Source organism: Dama dama, chromosome 22 (assembly GCF_033118175.1).
Source record: "Dama dama isolate Ldn47 chromosome 22, ASM3311817v1, whole genome shotgun sequence".
Classification (NCBI taxonomy): Eukaryota; Metazoa; Chordata; class Mammalia; order Artiodactyla; family Cervidae; genus Dama; species Dama dama.
Genome location: NC_083702.1, coordinates 20,978,654 through 20,998,376, shown reverse-complemented (window position 1 = coordinate 20,998,376; position 19,723 = coordinate 20,978,654). Strand labels below are relative to the sequence as shown.

General features: G+C 38.1%; 1 protein-coding gene across 6 annotated transcripts in view; it reads left to right on the top strand.

Moving 5' to 3' along the window:
• LOC133043775 (C-type lectin domain family 7 member A-like) overlaps nt 1–19,723 on the top strand; it is a 48,385-nt gene that overhangs the window by 10,786 nt on the left and 17,876 nt on the right. For 2 of the 6 annotated variants that reach the window (XM_061125007.1, XM_061125003.1), the window contains exon 3: nt 18,542–18,634. In XM_061125007.1, coding sequence (XP_060980990.1) covers nt 18,542–18,634 — 93 coding nt within the window. Of the gene's footprint in view, nt 1–17,110; nt 17,305–18,541; nt 18,635–19,723 lie in introns of those variants that run through there. The other 4 variants (XM_061125006.1, XM_061125009.1, XM_061125004.1 and 1 more) reach the window with 4 other exon arrangements.

Below are 19,723 nucleotides of genomic sequence, written 5' to 3'. Positions count from 1 at the left end.
GTTCTGAGCCCTGCAGGCCACTAAAGTATTGCTGGACTGTGGGCCTGAAAGTGTGTTAGGGAGATTGCGGGGTGAGGTGGGAGGGGGTGAGGGTGAGGGTAGAGGGGGGTGGATCTTTCTCCCTATGAATAACAGAAGGTCTGATCCATGGCCTTTCGCTTGCTAAACATTTAAGATGCCCTACTGATGAGGGAGATATTGGACAATTGTTTTGAAGGAAGAATAGTGAATGCAAATGCTCTCAACAAAGCATAGCTTTCCTTATGTTCAGTGAAAAAAAATGCACAACATGAGTGTTGTGAGTTGAGTTTTATTTGGGCCAAATGAGCACTACAGCCTAAGAGACAGCATGGCAGATAGTTCTGAGAAACTGCTCCAAAGAAGTGGGGAGTAAGATCGTTATATATACATAGCTATCTATCTATCTATCTATCTATGTATATATATATTATTGAAGGGGGGATTTGTGTAGTTAAGCACACATTTTGGCAGAGGTTTGCTACTAGTCACAAGAAGGTTGCTGCTAGTCATGAGGAGCAATATCTCCTTTAATGATTTTAGTGCTCTTCTAGATATCAGAAGATGCAAAAAATTGGGCTCATAAACTCTTCTAAAAATATCTAACTATGTGAAGGCCTGTTCTGCCAATTTTTCTCAGAGCACAGAGGGCTCACTCTTGATCTCGACCTTGGACTCCTTTCAGGGTCTGTTCAAGGTCAGGACCGCAGGGGCCAGTGACTTCATCCTTGTCAGAACCAGATGGTGAACGACAGTTTCTAGCCAGCACTAATTTAGGCTGCAAACTGTGCCGGAGCTTGGTGGTTCTCTCCTCACCCCACATTGTTCTCTAGAAACTCCCCGCCTGCCTACTTTTAGACCCCTGAAAACTAGCCACTTCCTCTCTCTTCATTCATTTCCCGATATCATTGTGAGCTCATACTGGTCATCTGGAGGCAAAAATCTAGTCTGCCCAATTTGTTCCTGTCTCTCATAATTAAATTTTGTGCATGATAGCTTTCGAATGTAAAAAGCAAAATGATTCTGTGGAAAGTCCAGTATTTTTGATTTGGTTTTTGGAATTTCACGAAACATTTTCTGTTATTAACAGAAAAGTGGCATGAGAATGTGCACATAATTCTCATTACCTTAATGTACACATTATTCTTTATCTGTAAAAGCAAAAGTGAAGTGAAAGTGTAGGTCACTTAGTCATGACCGACTCTTTGTGACCCCATGGACTGTAGCCCACCAGGCTCCTCTGTCCATGGGATTTCTCAGACAGAAATACTGGAGTGGGTTGCCATTTCCTTCTCTAGGGGATCTTCCCAACTCAGGGATGGAACCTGGGTCCCTTGCATTGCAGGCAGTCTTTTACCATCTGAGCCACAAGGGAGCTCTTTAAAAGTAAATATAAATATTCTACATAAAGTCACAGATATGCATCTGTGTGCCCTTTTGTGAGTCACTTAATGCTCCTACATCTGAGTTTCTTCATCAGTAAAATGAAGAAAACAATCTATTATCCAGTTTGTTGAGGAATAGATGAAGTGGCTTAAGTGGAATAGCAACAATAACAAAAATACCCCCAACCCCCCAAACTATGCTTGACACATGGATTTTCTTTTTTTTTTTTGTCATTTTAACCATTTTATTTTATTTTATTTTTCTTTATTTTCCATTAGTTGGAGGCTAATTACTTCACAACATTGCAGTGGGTTTTGTCATACATTGGCATGAATCAGCCATGGAGTTACATGTGTTCCGCATCCCGATCCCCCCTCCCACCTCCCTCTCCACCCGATTCCTCTGGGTCTTCCCAGTGCACCAGGCCCGAGCACTTGTCTCATGCATCCCACCTGGGCTGGTGATCTGTTTCACTATGGATAATATACATGCTGTTCTCTCGAAACATCCCACCCTCGCCTTCTCCCACAGAGTCCAAAAGTCTGTTCTGTACATCTGTGTCTCTTTTTCTGTTTTGCATATAGGGTTATCATTACCATCTTTCTAAATTCCATATATAACACATGGATTTTCTAAATGCTAGTTTGCTTCACTTAGTAAACAATAGACGATAGATGACAACAAAAAGAATTGGCCCATACTTACTCATCTCTGAACAAAGGAAAAAACTACTCTAAAAACACAATAGGGGCTTCCCAGGTGGCTCAGTGTTAAAGAATTCACCTGCCAATGCAGGAGATGCAGGAGGCACAGGTTGGATCCCCGGGTTGGGAAGATCCCCTGGAGAAGGAAATGGCAACCCACAGCAGTATTCTTGCCTGGAGAATCCCATGGAGAGAGGAGCCTGGTGGGCTACAGTCCATAGGGTCACAAAGAGTCAGACAGGACTGAGCAAGTACACACAAAACAACAACTTCTGGATCAAACACTCCATTTGCAATCATCAGACGCTTTAATATAATATCAGATTCTCATGTGTGTGTTTCTTACTGTTACTGTACTGGAATCCATTCTCGAGATGCCAAATTTAAAGTGAGCCAGGGATTTAAAGGTAGATCTCAAATCAGTAACATTTAAAAGTTTTACCTTTTGTTTCATTGTTTCTAGACCTTGCATGAAAGTGAGGAAAGAGAGGAAGTACTTGTCAGGGTCACCCTGCCTTGCACAGTGAAATGTACATCACCCTGAGCCTTGCAGTACCGTGAGCTCCTTGAGTTTGAGATTTCCTGTGTGGTTTAGCTCAGATAGTGAGGTACCTCCAGCTACTTTTTTTCCTCTGCTGAGCTAGATATGTTGACAACCTCTCAGGAAGTCTCTGGGTCTATTTTTATGTTTCATTTTCATAGAGCATTTTGCTATGTCTCTTAGAATGTAGTTATAATTGTCCTTGTGATGGTGGAGGGTCAGATTGAGACAAACAACAGGTGATCTAAAACTCACTTATGTGTTATTTAATTATCATTTGAATTTTACTATTGGTTCAAATACACTTTGATAAAGTAATGTCCAACAATGACATTCCCTGAACTTTAACTAATTCATAACCAGAGAAAGTGGGCTAAGAAGGGTGAGGTGCTGGTAGGAAACTAGGTGAGCATGAAAAATTGCAAATGTAAATTCACTAAGAGGAGAAGTCACTAGGATGTATGACTGAACAGTGAGTTCAGGGCTTCATCTCTACTTAGGCTGAATTGAATCTCTCTAGCATCATGCTTGATCTTGGTGTATTGCTAAGTGAGGAGTAATGCTTTATTAGTCTGGACCTGGAGTTTACCTTTTTCAGGTATCAAAACTTGAGATGAAGGCAAAAACATAGAGTTGCAATTCAGCCTGGTTGTTATTCTTTAAAAACATAATGGGAAGTGGCATAAATGATTCAACATATTCGCTCCCATTTTGTATCTAGGTTAAGAAAGACTTTTATCTTTAGGTACATCCTAACTTCTGAACTATGATCAACTTCTGAGTTATTCAGCCTTTTGACTTCTCATTTTTTTGTTTCTCCTACACATGGGCTTAAAGGGAGGGGCTGTTAATAGCTGTGACTCATTTGCTTCCAATGTTAGTATCAGTGGATTTCAAACTTTAGCTTGCATCAGAATCATCTGGAGAATTTGTGAAAATACAGAATGTTGAGCTCCATCTCAAGAGTTTCTGATTCAGTGATTCTGGGGTGTGGCCATGGAATTTGCATTTTTAACAGTTCTCAGGTGATACAATGCTTCTGGTCCCAGGGACCATGCTAAAGGACCTCTGCTATTGTTTATTTTTAATTATTTCACAGTGTAAGTATTAATTATGATTTTGTTGTTGCATAGTTGCTAAATCCTGTGCTACTCATTTGCAACCCATTAATTACATTAACCAATGCCCTCTGAGTGCATCAGTCTGAGAATTCCTTTCTTGGAATTGCATTCTTTGACAAGAGAAATTGCTGTATATTTCTTCAGACAAGGTTCCAACTAGCATTTCCATTTCAAAGCTATGTTTCCTGATTGTTATTTCCCTGATACAGTCTGCTCTCAGAATGAAAGTTTCTATATCTTTTCTCTTATTAAAGTTCATTCTTTTATTCTGTAGTAGAATTTTCCTTCTTCTCTTGTTCACATAGGAATTATTGTTAAAACTATTGTTAGTTGCTCAGTTCTGTCTGACTCTTGGTGACCCATGGACTGCAGCTGGCCAGGCTTCTTTGTCCATGGAATTTTCCAGACAAGAATATTGGAGTGGGTAGCCATTCTCTTCTCCAGGGGATCTTCCCAACCCAGGGATTGAATCCATATTTTCTGCATTAGCAGGCAGATTCTTTACTCTCTGAGCCACCAGGGAACTTGTAAACAAGAAATTCAGTTCACTTCCATCTTGGTCAGGTGTCAGAATTATCCCTTTGTGATTCCAACCCCACACAAGGTATCCAAGTTTCCCACCTTCTCTTGAGGAGAGCTTAAAAGTGTTCAGAACTGTAAGTTGCCCAGAGAAATTAGATAGGTGGTAGGAAATGCATGATCTTGGACAATTGGGTCATTTCTTACTTTCTGTTCCATTATGTTGAAAGGATCTCTTATTAGTTCCATTCCCATTTCATTTTGTGCTCTGCTTTTCTGCTTTTTCCTTCCACAGTTCTTAGAGGAAAATACCAAGCTCAACAAGTACCTCCACTTCAGCCTCCTAGGGGACTTTGCAAAGTAGTGTCAGCTTTGTCCCAGGCTGAGCAAGAAACAGTGCTTCTCAGGGCGAGTGAAAGGGAGGGAAAACTTGGAGGACTAGAAAACAACCCCAGTAATAGCCCTATAACTCTGTTTCTATATTTATATGTTCCCTCATATATATATTAATTAGTTCATACATTCTTTTTTTATGCAACAGACATTTATTGAGTTCTGTGTGCCTTTAATTAACACTGTTCACCAACATTTTAGAAATGGAGACCTGATTGAAATAAAAGAGGCTTTTATTTGGGGTCTGTTAGAACTGCAGTCTGGGAGACACAGATTCAAGAGGTACTTGAATCGTGTTCTGATGGACTACCAAATGCAGGAAGCCTATAAAGGCAAAACTCCAAGGCCACAGTTAGTTACATAAGCTGTTTGTCAAGAATTATAATTGGAGTTGGCAAGGAGTAAGGGTGCTTGTTTAGCAAGGAATGGTTGAGGCCTGAAATGGTGGCATAGTTACCAGGGGGGACCTTGAGACCTTAATGTTGCAGCTGGTGGATGTTGTTCTAAATATGCCTGATAGTGGCCTTGGGTTTGATTCAGCTTGGAGAAAATACAAGTTCTCAGAAGTGCAGAGTCATGTCTGAAACCAGATCATCAATGGTTGCTGAGTCTATTTTTTATGCCTGAACTGTGATTACTCCATTATAATTTCCACTTATCATCAGTACTAACCACCATTTTAAAAGGGATTAGTTCCCCTCTCTTGTACTATTTTCTATTTAAGTTAGAATGGTGTGTATTTAACCGTACAATAAATGTGTATATTGTAAATTAAATATTTAAATGTATACTATTTTAATATTTGTGGCAAGTGTGTTTAACATATGTATGTTATGTTAGTGTTAGTGGCTCAGTAATGTCCAACTCTTGTGACCCCATGAACTATAGCCCACCAGGCTTCTCTTTCCATGGAATCCTCCAGGCAAGAATACTGGAATGGGTTGCCAGTCCCTTCTCCAGGGGATCTTCCCCACCTGGGGATTGAACCCAGGTCTCCTGTATTGGAGGCAGATTCCTAACTGTCTGAGCCACCAGGGAAGCCCTATATATGTCATAGATTTTTCTTTTACTCTCTAATCAAAGACAACAGAGAATTGATGATCCACGGTACAAATGTAGTTTTTATTTTGTAATCACCAAAAATTAAAATACATTTTTTTTTTGCTTTAAAATCCTACATTTTATTGAACATATTTCTGGAGTTTCTTAACAACATTCAGCAGTTATTGTATGTACTCTTCTCCAGGGTCTACTTGATCACAAATATAACACTTGAATTTTCTAAAAAAGTTTGTTCAACATTCTTAAATGCATGACAGTATATAATTAAAAATCTGTATTATAATTAAAATTATTAGAAATCAATACAATGCATAAAATTACAAAGACAAAATTCTCTATCCATAATCACTTAAAGATTCTTTTAAACTCCCTACCAGCTGTTACTTATTTTCCAGTTTAATTAAACTGACAATTTTTTTTTTTAATTATAGATTCTTTACAAAAAACTTAAAGTTTCAGATAAATACAAAGAATAAAGCTTTAAAAATACAAAATATTAGAAATAATCATTATGAATACACAACTATAAACATATGACTGTAGGCACATTCCACTTGGTTGATTGTCAATAGATAAAGGAAATTAATACTGAGTTCTGTAATCATAATTTCCAGATTTGTGTAGTATCAATTATTTATTTATGTCAATTTAAGATCACCATCAATTATTTCACATTAATTTTCTATGCATGATTTCCTTAATTTGATTCAATTTTTTTTAAGGGAGCCACAGTGACTCAGCAAAGTTGCCACTAATTTTTTTATTGTTTTATAAGTATCTGTATATAAAGGATATACATACAGCCTACAATTCACTTACTAGAATGCCATCATTGAAAAGCCATCCAAAAATGCAATTATTTTCACAAAGTGTTTTTTTTTAATCTTAGCAGAGCAATCCAATAATGCTAATTCAGAAATACATTTTTAAAGAAACTGAGCTAGTTGACTGAAAAAAATCATCTTACATACTCTTCTGCTTAGAACATAGAAGGCCACATCAAAAAGTCTCTCTCACTCTGACAAGGAAAATCTAGATCATTTACAAAATTTTAACTTTATTTGAGCTCGTCAGAGTGACACAGTCACAAAGTAAACGGTGCCAAAGAGGGACAAGCTCCCCCTCCCCCCACAACCCTGAGGAAAGATAGAACTCATAAAGAGCTTAATCTGTGGCACGGGAGAAACAGTGGCTGCCATAAAAGTGGATAAGATAAAAATAGCAGATATTTTAACAAACTCTTAAATTTTTTTTTTTTTTTTTTTAATTTGGCTGCACAGGGTCTTTGTTGTGGCAGGCAAACTCTAGGTCAAGTCATGTGGGATCTAGTTCTTTGACCGGGGATTGAACTCAGGCTTCCTGCATAGAGAGCATGGAGTCTTAGCCACTGTACCACCAGGGAAGTCCCTTTAACAAACTCTAAAAGGACGAATGTGGGCTATCTTGACAGTTTAGAATCCCGAGGACCCTTAACATAAAGGGAGTCCACTCTCTTTCACCAGGTCTTTTCAACAGACCTCCAGTGGGAGCTCATGAGACAGACTGGGGCAGAGTAGGAGACCCAGGCAAGCCCCTTAGTGATGGAGAGGCATGAAACATCACAATTTCCCAGATCTTTTTCTCACATGAAGCAAAAACTTTGAGACATTGAGGGAGGGCTGGGAAACTCTCCTACTCCCAGGAATGGCTGTTGGGGAAAGAATAGTAGCAAAAACTGTCTTCCATTTTAGAAGAGGTAAGATAAGCCTCCCTGTCTCCCTTCTGGTCTCAGAAAATGAAGTGATGCCAGGAGATGGCTAAAAGCAAAGTCTCTTTGTAGCTGATCAAAGGAAAGCCTTTGACTGTGTGGATCACAATAAACTGTGAAAAATTCTTAAAGAGATGGGAATACCAGACCACCTGACCTGCCTCCTGAGAAATCTATATGCAGGTCAGGAAGCAACAGTTAGAACTGGACATGGAACAACAGACTGGTTCCAAATAGGAAAAGGAGTACGTCAAGGCTGTATATTGTCACCCACTTATTTAACTTATATGCAGAGTACATCATGAGAAACACTGGGCTGGAGGAAGCACAAGCTGTAATCAAGAGTGCCCGGACAAATATCATAACCTCAGATAGGCAGATGACACCACCCTTATGGCAGAAAATGAAGAACTAAAGAGCCTCTTGATGAAAGTGAAAGAGAAGAGTGAAAAAGTTGGCTTAAAACTCAACATTCAGAAAACTAAGATCATAGCATCCAGTCCCATCACTTCATGGCAAAGAGATGGGGAAACAGTGGAAACAGTGGCTGACTTTATTTTTCTGGGCTCCAGAATCACTGCTGATGGTGACTGCAGCCATGAAATTAAAAGACACTTACTCCTTGGAAGGAAAGTTATGACCAACCTAGACAGCATGTTAAAAAGCAGAGACATTACTTTGCCAACAAAGGTCTGTCTAGTCAAGGCTATGGTTTTCCCAGTGGTCACTATGGATGTGAGAGTTGGACTGTGAAGAAAGATGAGCACAGAAGAATTGATGCTTTTGAACTGTGGTGTTGGTGAAGGCTTTGAGAGTCCCTTGGACTGCAAGGAGATTCAACCAGTCCATCTTAAAGGACATTGGTCCTGGGTGTTCATTGGAAGGACTGATGTTAAAGCTGAAACTCCAATACTTTGGCCACCTGATGCAAAGAGCTGACTCACTGGAAAAGACCCTGATGCTGGGAAAGATTGAGTGCAGGAGGAGAAGGGGACAACAGAGGATGAGATGGTTGGATGACATCACTGACTCAGTGGACATGGGTTTGGGTGGTCTCCAGGAGTTGGTGATGGACAGGGAGGCCTGGTGTGCTGCGGTTCATGGGGTTACAGAGTCGGACATGACTGAGCGACTGAACTGAACTGAACTGAAAGGAAAGGAAACCACAATTGCTCCCACCACAAGCCTTGCACCAAGTCACAAACAGCAGTTTCTACTGCTCAAGGCAGAGCAGGCAACTCATCACTGGTCATAGACAAAAAGGTGATGCTGCCAAGGAAAGACTAGAATAAAATTATCTTTAATCCTGAGAGAAAAGCAGAGAACTCTCTAGAGCCAAGGATTCCACATACTATATGTAAAACCAGGTTCTGCCATGCCTACAGAAGAGAGGGAAACTCTTTCCTGCCTAAGACCCCGACAGATACAAGAAAGAGCTTGGCTACTCAGGAGGAGAGGCAGGAATGCTGAGAAAGCCACACTCCCAAGGCTAAGGCAGACAGTACCTGTCCGAGACTGAGACTAGATCAAGAGAACTTCGAATTTCTCCTGTCTCCCACACTGTCATAGTTGATGTTACAAGCTATAGAAGCTTACCACTGGGGGAGGGCAAGAGTTTGGAGAGAGACCCCCTTCAGATCTGCTGAAATTGTAGACTTGAATCAAAATACTCAGAACACATATACACCCATGGCTGATTCATGTCAATATATGGCAAGACCCACTACAATATTGTAAAGTGATTAGCCTCCAATTAAAATAAATAAGGTTAAAAAAAAACACTCAGAAAAAACCTTCAGTCACCAAGACCCCACAGTAAGCATTAGGTTGCAGCACCATATTGCTGAAAATTTGTAGTCTGCATGTAACAAAGATGACCTTAGAAACAATGAACTATAAACCAGCCCAAGGTCCCACACTATTAGTCTTACAGAAGAGGTATCTTTTTTCTGGCCAAACATACAATGTTTGCCATTTAATAAAAGTTATTTGACACACATATGCAAAAAAGGAAGAAAATGACCCACTGCCAAAAGTTAAAATGGTGGTGGTTAGTTGGTAAGTCATGTCTGACTCGTGTGATGCCATGTAGTCTGCCTGGCTCCTCTGTCCATGGGATTTTCCAGGCAAGAATACTGGAGTGGGTTGCAATTTCTTCTCCATGGGATCTTCCCAATCCAGGAATCGATCCCAGGTCTCCTGCAATGCAGGAGATTCTTTACTGACTGAGCTGCCAGGGAAGCACACAGCTGAAATAAACTCAGGTATGCTCAAGATGTTGGAATTAGCATCATGAAACTTTTTGAGAATAACTGTTAACTTGTCCAAACACTAGTGGAAACTTAGGAAAGCATACATGAGTATATGGGGAAATTTTATCTGAGAGATGGAAGATTATATAAAAAAGAGTCAAATGGAAATATCAGATGGGAGAAACTATGATATCAGAAATAAATCATTCCTTTCATGGGCTTGTCAGAAAACTGGACACATGAGAGAGAGAAAAAAAATCCTAGTAAACCTGAAGATAGATCAACAGAAATATCCCAAGTGAGTCACAAAGAATAAAAAAAGAGTGAAACTTGACAGATCATCCAAGAGCTTTGAGACAGTAAGAATCATAGATTTCCCATCTGAAAGTATGCAAGCTGGAAGGTGATGAAGTGACATTCTTTGTAGTACTGAAAGAAAATTTCATTAACTACTAAAGGGATAAAGACACATATTACATAATGTTGAAGGAATCAGCATAATAAGATGCCTAAAAATTCAAAGTGCATATATACACAATAAAAGAATTTGAAAATATATAAAGTAAAATTTGATATAATTGAAAGGGGAAATAGACAAAACCTCAATTTCATTTGGAAACTTTGACATACTTCTATCAGCAATTATTCAGGATATTTAGGCAAAAAAAAAAAAAAAAGCAGTAAGGATTTAGAAAATCTGAAAGAGCACTTTGCAACCAAAATGCACATCAGACATATATAGAGCCCTCTACTCAACAATAGAAAAAGCATATTCTTTTCATGTGCACATGGAGCATGGAACATTCATCAGCATTCACCACACACACACACACACAAAAAACCCAGAAAACAATTTTAAAGAAAAAAAATTACAGACCCTGTCCTGGTTAGATAAAAATTTCGTAACAAAATATTAGCAAATCCAATCCAGCAATATAAAAATTACTAACACATCATGACCTACTGGGATTTGTCCTAGGAATTCAATTTTGTTTCAATATTTGAAAACCAATTAATGTAATGCTCAATTTCAACACAGTATAAAAGAATAACCATGTTGCTGTTATTTAGTCACTAAGTTGTGTCCAACTCTTTAAGACCCCATGGACTGTAGTGTGCCAGGCTCCACTGTCCCTGGTATTCTCCAGGTAAGAATACAGGAGTGGGTTGCCATTTCCTTCTCAGGGAATCTTCCCAACCCAGGGATCAAACCCTCGACTCCTGCATTGCAGGCAGATTCTTTATTGCTGAGCCACCAGGGAAGCCCCACACAGAAAAATACATGAGGAAATCCAACTTTCATTCTTGATAAAAGGTCTTAGAAAGTTGTAATAAAAGATAACTTGCTAGCAAGCACACCTAAAGAAAAACAAAACAAAACAAAACTGTATCTCACATCATACTTAAAGGTGAAGGACTGAATCCTTTACTCCTAAGATTGAAAACAAAGCCAGGATATACACTCTCCCTACCTTTTTTAACGTTATATTGGTTCCAGCCCATGTAGTTGATCAAGAATAAGAAATACAATGCATAGACTAGAAAAAAATGAAAGACAAATTTCTTTATTTGCAGAGCTTCTGATTGTACATAGTTTACTCAAAGAAGCTACAAAATAGCTATGACAACTAATAAGTAATTGTATGAAATTTAAAGGTTATATAGTCCATGTATAACTGTATTTCTATATGAGTGTGGTAGGCAGCCTCTAAAGTGGCCTTTCGTGATGCCTGTCTTCTATTTTTGCCCTTCTGTAACTACACAAGTGTTGATTTGTGGTTCTCTTCTAAGTATGCTGTTGCTGCTACTGTTTCCTACATTGTCAGGCAGATTCTTTAGCACTGAGCCACCTGGGACAGAGACAGACAGAGATTCACTCAGTTGTGTCTGACTTTTTCTGACCCCACAGACTGTAGCCTGCCAGGCTCCTCTGTCTATGGGATCCTCCAGGAAAGAATACTGGAGTGGGTTACCATGCCCTTCTTTGAGGGGTCTTTCTGACCCAGGGATCAAACCTGGGTCTCCCATGCAGATTCTTTACCATCTGAGCCACCAGGGAAGCCTCACTTGGGAAACATGGTAAAAATAACAATATGTCACTTCTTTGTTTAGACTTCCATATATTTTAAAATATATGTCCATTTCTCTTTAGAGAAATTTATTTTTTCCTTTAATGCAGCAGTTAAGGAGAGAAGAACATGTACTCCTGATGCTTAGGTGAAGCACCAGTCTCCAGATCTCAGGCTAGCAGTTTGATCACAGAGCTCAGACATCTCCAGCCACACAATATGGTAAATACATGCTGGTGGGATCCTGAAGAACAAAGCTTGAATGGTAAAAGTCAGTGAGTTCATCTTCAGTTAGACAATTTAGCCTGTTTTCCATTCTGCTTGCTCAGCCAAGAGGCATTTGCTTCTTTTTTAATTGGAGTAGAGTTGCTTTACACTTCTGTGTCAGTTCCTTCTGTACAGCAAAATGAGTCATCCATATGTGTACATATCCTCTCCTTTTTTGGGTTTCCTTCTCATTTACATCACCACAGTGCACTGAGTAGAGTTTTCTGTGCTAAACATTAGATTCTCATTAGTTATCTATTTGTACATAATATCGATAGTATATATATGTCCATCCCAATCTCCCAGTTCATCCTCCCTCCCCCTTTCTCTGCCTCAGTGTCCATACATTTGTTCTTCACTTCTGTGTCTCTATTTATGCTTTGCAAATAAATCTATCAGTACCATTTTCAAGATTCCACATATATGCCTTAATATATGGTATTTGTTTTTCTCTTTCTGACTTACTGTACTCTATGATAATCTCTAGGTCCATTCACACTCTGCAAATGACACGATGTCATTCCTTTTAATGGCTTCCATTAATAATAAATTCCATTTAGTTCCTTCCATTATATACATATACACACACCATGTCTTTTTCGTCCGTTCCTCTGCTGATGGACATTTAGGTTTTTTTCCCCATGTCCTGACTATTGTAAGTAGTGCTGCAATAGGCTTCCGTCTTGGTTGCTCTCTTTCTCTCACTCCCTGAGAAGTGAGAGAAGCCAGCTGCCATGTTGTGAGCTGCCCAATGGAGAGGCTCATGTGACAAGCAACTGATGGTATGTTTATATAAATCTCAATTAACAATGGTTAAATAATTTGAATAGATACTTTACCAAAGAAGATCTACAGATGACAAAAAGATGGTTAGAAAAATGATTGGTTATTAGTGAATGCAAATTAAAGCCACAACAAGGTACATGCACCTATCATAATGGCTAAAATTTAAAATATGAACAATGCCAAGTGCTGGTGAAGGTGTGGGATATCTGAAAATCCTCATACAAGTGTGAAATGGTATAGCCACTTTAGAAAACAATTAGAAATTTCTAATGAAGTTCAATATACACTTACCATATGACCCAGAAATGAATACCTAGATATTCACACTAGGGGCTTCCCAGGTGGCTCAGTGGTAAAGAATCCACCTGCCAATGCAGGAGATGTGGGTTTGATCCCCTGGTTGGGAAGATGCCCTGGAGAAGGAAATGGCAACCTGCTCTAGTATTCTTGCCTGGGAAATCCCATGGACAGAGGAGCCTGGTGGGCTACTGTCCATGGGGTCGCAAAAGAGTCAGACACAACTGAGTGACTAAACAATAACAACAGATTCACACTGGAGAAATGAAAACAGACATCCACACAAAACCCTATACCATTAATGTTATGACTTTATCATTATCACCAGAAACAGTTCATATGTTCACCAACTTGTGAAGGAATGGCAATAGAACAATTGTTAAATGAATAATGATTTATACAATGGAATAATCTCAGCCATAAGAAGGAATGAAATACTGATGTATACAACAATATTCATAAGTCTCAATAGCATTGTGAAAAGAGAAAGAAGTCATAATAAAAAACCTAAACATCATTATGAATTCACTCATATTGCAGAAAAGGGCAAGCTTATAGAGAAAAAAATCAGATTAGTAGTTGTCATGGACAAGGTTGATGTGATGGGACTGTCTACAAAGGGGCATGAGGCAACTTTTTGGGAGATAGAAATGTTCTCTCTCTCTGTTATGCATGTGGGTACAAACTACATATGTGTTAAAACACATCAAACTATACTCTTGAAAAGGATGACAATCATTGCATGTAAATTTTAAATGAATATGATATTTATTTAGGAAAATGCTTGAACCTTTATATTAAAAGCTTTATGAAATTCCTAGGTTTAACTTTGATCTCAAATAAATAAAAATCTAAGTTGATAAGAGACCCTATTTCGGTAGAAAGAGTCAAAGATTATTTGTCTATTAGATAATGCCGCATAAATGTATTCAGTGTTTATAATGTGCATTATCTTTTGAATTGCAAGAATATATTAATGAGAAAGTCAGGTAAGACTCACACCTCTTGGGTGATAGAATCTAATGAGACTATTTAGCAATAATTCTAATGCATACTTTTTTTTTTTCTACATTTTTAGCCTCAGTGTGCAGCATGTGGGATCTTAGTTCCCCAACCAGGCATTGCACTCACACACCCTGAACTGGAAGTGTGAGGTCTTAACCACTGGACAACCAAGGAAGTCCCCTGTATTCTATTTTTATTACGGGAAATATTTGGAGGAATGGGAGCATGTAAAAAGATTATAACCTAGCTTTGTTGTTCAGTTGCTCAGTCATGTCTGATTCTTTGCAACTCCATGAACTGCAGCCCACCAGGCCTCCCTGTCCTTCTCCATCTCCCGGAGCTTGCTCAAGCTCATGTCCATTGAGTTGGTGATGCCATCCAATCATCTCATCCTCAGTCACTCTGTTCTCCTTTTGCCCTCAGTCTTTCCCAGCATCAGGGTCTTTTCAAATGAGTTGGCTCTTCCCATCAGGTGGCCAAAGTATTGGAGCTTCAGCTTCAGCATCCATCCTTTCAGTGAATATTCAGGATTGATTTCCTTTACAACTGACTGGTTTGATCTTGCAGTCCAAGGGACTCTCCAACACCACAGTTCAAAAGCATCAATTCTTCAGTTCTCAGACTTCTTTATGGCCCAACTCTCACATCCATACATAACTACTGGAAAAACCGTAGCTTTGACTAGATGGACTTTGTCGGCAAAGTAATGTCTCTGCTTTTTAATATGTTCTCTAGGTTGGTCATAGCTTTTCTTCCAAGGAGCAAGTGTCTTAACTTCATGGCTGCACTCACCATCTACAGTGATTTTGGAGCCCAAGAAAATAAAGTCTGTCACTATTTCTATTGCTTCCCCATCTATTTGCCATGATGTGATGGGACCAGATGTCATGATCTTCGTTTTTTGGATGTTGAGTCTTAAGCCAACTTTTTTACTCTCCTCTTTCACCTTCATTAACAGATTCTTTAGTTCCTCTTTGCTTTCTGCCATAAGGGTGGTGTCATCTGCATATCTGAGGTTATTGATATTTCTCCCAGCAATCTTGATTCCAGCTTGTGTTTCATCCAGCCTAACATTTTGCAGGATGTTCTCTAATAGAAGCTAAATAAGCAGGGTGACAATATACAGCCTTGATGTACTCCTTTCTCAATTTGGAACCAGTCTTTTGTTCCATATTTGGTTCTAACTGTTACTTCTTGACCTGCATATAGGTTTCTCAAGAGGCAGGTGAGGTGGTCTGGCACTCCCATCTCTAAGAATTTTCTAGCTTGTTGTGATCCACACAGTCAAAAGCTTTAGCATAGTCAATAAAGCAGAAGTAGATGTTTTCCTGGAATTCTCTTACTCTTTCTATGATCCAGTGGATGTCAGTGATTTGATCTCTAGTTCCCCTGACTTTTCTAAATCCAGCTTGAACATCTGGAAATTCTCTGTTCACATACTGTTGAAGCCTAACTTGGAGAATTTTGAGCATTACTTTGCTTTTATGTGAAATGAGTGTAATTGTGCGGTAATTTGAACATTCTTCGGCATTGCCTTTCTTTGGGATTGGAATGAAAACTGACTTTTTCCAGTCCTGTGGACACTGCTGAGTTTTCCAATTTGATGACATATTGAATTTAGCACTTCAACAGCAGCATCTTTTAGGAATCAACAAAAGCTTTCTTAAATAAGTCATTTAATTTTTTCATCTGAAACCTGACAGATACATAACATTTAGCCCTCTATAATTTGGAAAGACAGAAGGTGAGAGTGATAGAACTGGTCAGAGAGGACAAGGGATTGGCTTAAGTCAAGTGGTGGCTTCAGTGGAGTGAATTCATTAGAGTATAAAATTAGAAAATAAAAAGAGAGGATAGCTAGAGTTATAGGAAGGTACCTAAGAAATAAAGTACAACTCACATATTTTAAATGCCTTAAACTATTCAAATGTATTTTTATCTCTTTCTCAATAATTTTGATTTATCTCTTCTTTGTTGTTCAGTTGCTAAGTACTCTCTGACTCTTTTGAGACTCCATGGACTGTAGCCTGCCAGGCTCCTCTGTCCATGGGATTTCCCAGGAAAGAATACTGGAGTGGGTTGCTTTTCCTTCTCCAGGGAATCTTCTCAACCCAAGTGTTAGACTCATGTCTCCTGCCTTGGCAGGTGGATTCTTATCCCCTGAGCCATCAGGGAAGCCCAATTCATATATAGTTTATCTCTTTTTCATAATTTATCATTTGTTTATGAATATCAAATAATTTCATTGATTAACAAAATGTAAACACATAGAAGTTTCTCTAAATGTATTTATTCAATTATTGATATCATGAATAATAAGACATGCTTTCTATTCTCATGGAGTTAACAATCTATTATATATTTAGACTCATGATCTCCTGTAGTATCTTTCAGAATTTTATTGAAGTGTTTCCTTCTCAAGTGAGGTCTTCCATTATTATCCCCAAACTATCACCTCTTTTCCAATATGTTTTTCTTAGTTTTTAAAAACCACAATTTAGTATAGTATGCCCTTGACTTACTGGTTTACTGTCCTCCACCTCACTGTAATATGAATCCCGTGAGCCAAGAGGTAATTTACTTGTTATATTTGTTGACTGCTCTGTCCTCAGCATTTAGAACATAGCCTGGCATAAAATTACGTGATCAGTAAATGCACATTAAATGAGTTAATTAAGGAATGTGTTGCTTTCATGGAAAAACACAAATAATTTTAAGATCTTCTGTACAAATTATACCTTTTAAGTTAGAGATCCCTTAAACGGTGCATCCAATCCTTAAAATAAAATTGGCCAGAATTCTGAAAAAAAAAAAAAGTCAAATTTTCTACCTTCTCATGTATCTATTATCATAGCTCAGCAATAGTGGGTCTCAGATTCAAATGTGCTAGTTGAACACAGGACCTTATTATCTGATATTGTGCACACTTTAAATATCCTCATCCTTTAACCTCTTGTGTGAAGGAAGAACAGCATGAATGTGACTCTAAGGGGAGGCTTCCTGTGTGGGAGACATCACAGAGCAGTGAGACTCTTCCTACTCTGCTCATAAGGTCACTTTGCTAACTTTTTGGTTCATGAGACAGACTCCTTGCCAGAACTTGGAATACGAAACCATGAGGCATAAACCACACAGAGGTGAGATGATCTCAGGATAATGGGCCATAAGTATAGTTTAATAATTTATCCTATGCTCTTGGGAATTAAGCTTCATTGCATGTTTTGTAGTAGATTTTGCAGATAGTTTTCTGTAAAGTATATATCTTGAACAATGATTACATTGATGATAAAGGGAGGATATTTGAGTTTTCTTTTTCTTTTGTCGTTTAATGAAATTTGGTCTACGAGGTACACAGATACATATACAAACACCAGCAAGAGACAAATGGGGCCTAGGAAACTTTTGGAATAAGTCTACATATTCTTATCATTAATTAAATTTTCTACCAGAAACATATGAATATAGTCATGTATCTTGTGCACTTATAATTATTACTTGAGTTTGTTTTTCCATGTATGTATGTAAAGCTCAGTAGATTTTTCTGTGCCTCTGTTTACACTTCTATAAAATGGGGATATATAACTTTATAGTTTCTATTATACAGAATTGTTGTGAAGATTAAATAAACGAATGCATATAAATACATGGAATAGTACCTGGGACATTGTGAGTTGTTCAATATTATTGTTATTATTATTACATTGCTGAAGAGATTATAGTCACTATGTTTAAAAATGACAGTCAATTCCCAGAAATTTAATGAAATGGATGAGTGCAAAGGCCTGTACATGTTTGGAGAGCTGGATATCAGATTCCGATACAGAGCACATTTTAATAATTGTTTTTTGAGGAATTCTTTTTCATTGTTATTATTGTTTAGCTCTAAACACATACAGATCAACATATTTTGGACAGGACGTTTGACTTGATTCATAAAAATATCAGTTCAATGTGATCAACTCTTTGGTTATAAACGATGATAATAAACAGTATAGATGCCTAGATTTAACTTAAAAAATGACAACTCAGAAGATACTATTGTTGTCTTAATTTCTTAGCAATATGCCCAACTTTCTTTTTTCAACACCTTTATTCAATTGGTAAATTGAAGTTGCAGAATGTTACATTTATAAAGAAGCATTGAAAATGTTGATTTTCAGTACACATATAGCAGTAAGTACTTAGTAAATTCTTGTCCATAAAGCATGATATTATATGGTTATTAATTGTTATAGTCTTTTATTAAGATATCATTTTAAAATTATTGATATCTTTTAAAAAATGGTTTTTAACCTCCATTTCAGTTATAATACAGACTGTTATTTTATCCACTTATTCTGATGAGAATGGATTTTGTTCCACTTTATTTCCCAGAAAATGATGGAGAGAAGACAGAGTATGTGAAGTTTGCACTTGTTGCTCCTGATCGGCAGACAGGTGAGAGACCTGAAATATTTCAAGAAGAAGGTAAATATTTGCATATATATTTAGACTTCATAAGATCTTTACTTTGGAGTTTCTGTTTACAGAAGCTGTCATACGTGTATGTGTGTGTGTTTGTATTCTTATTATCCTAGTTTAAATGGAAAAGTCCTATTATTCTCCCAAATATAATCCTGGAGGATATGAAGAGAGGAAGGTTAAGTGTGAAATTGACAGTGTTAGCTTTAATAATATCTGTTTTGAAGCCTGTCTTCCTCGGACTCATTTCTATTCCATTCATATTATAATTAATCACATGCCTATTGCAAAAGAACTGCCACAAGGCCAAGTTAAGTAATATATCATCAGTACTCAGAATAGTGTCTGGAATATATGCTCAATAAATATATTTCAAATGAACTTTCATTCATTAATATCATCACTCATTTCTTCATTCAATGATTATTTTTTGCATGGAACCATGTGTTAAGCATTATGATAGGATTCATGCTGCATAGATAAAAGAGAGAAATTATGCCTTCAAGGATCTTACTGTGCAGCAAGAGAGATGGCAAGTATACAGCTCTGAACAAATGGTATATAAGAATATAAATGAGGTGATGAGAGATCAAAGAAGGATACAGTTTTGGGTTAAGAATAAAAGTGGATTAAACAGAAAAGACTCCTTGATTGGGATAAGTCTGATGGAGAAGGAAGTGGAGGAATGTTCCACGTGAAGCTAAGGCATAGACATGTGGGGGTGATGGAACAGTAACAAGCGGGATTTGGATGGATTGAGGAGACTGAAGGCAGAGAGGCCAACCTCTTGCAAGGGATCTGGGAAAGAAATTGGTGTTCAGCATACAGCTGTGGCATTAGGGATGGGAATGGGAGAACTTAGCAGACTTAAGGAGGTAGAGTCATCAGGTTTCTTAAATTGTAGGATGAGGGGAATTAAAGGACAGAGAAATCAAGATGATCTCTAGGCTTTTGACTTGGGAGACTTGGTCAATTATGGTGCCATTCGACAGGATATGAAAGGCAGGTGGAGGGGCCTCAAGGTGAGGAGGCTAGCTTTGGACAACGTGTTTTCAATACTTGTGATGAGTGTGTGAGCCTGCAGATTAGAAAACC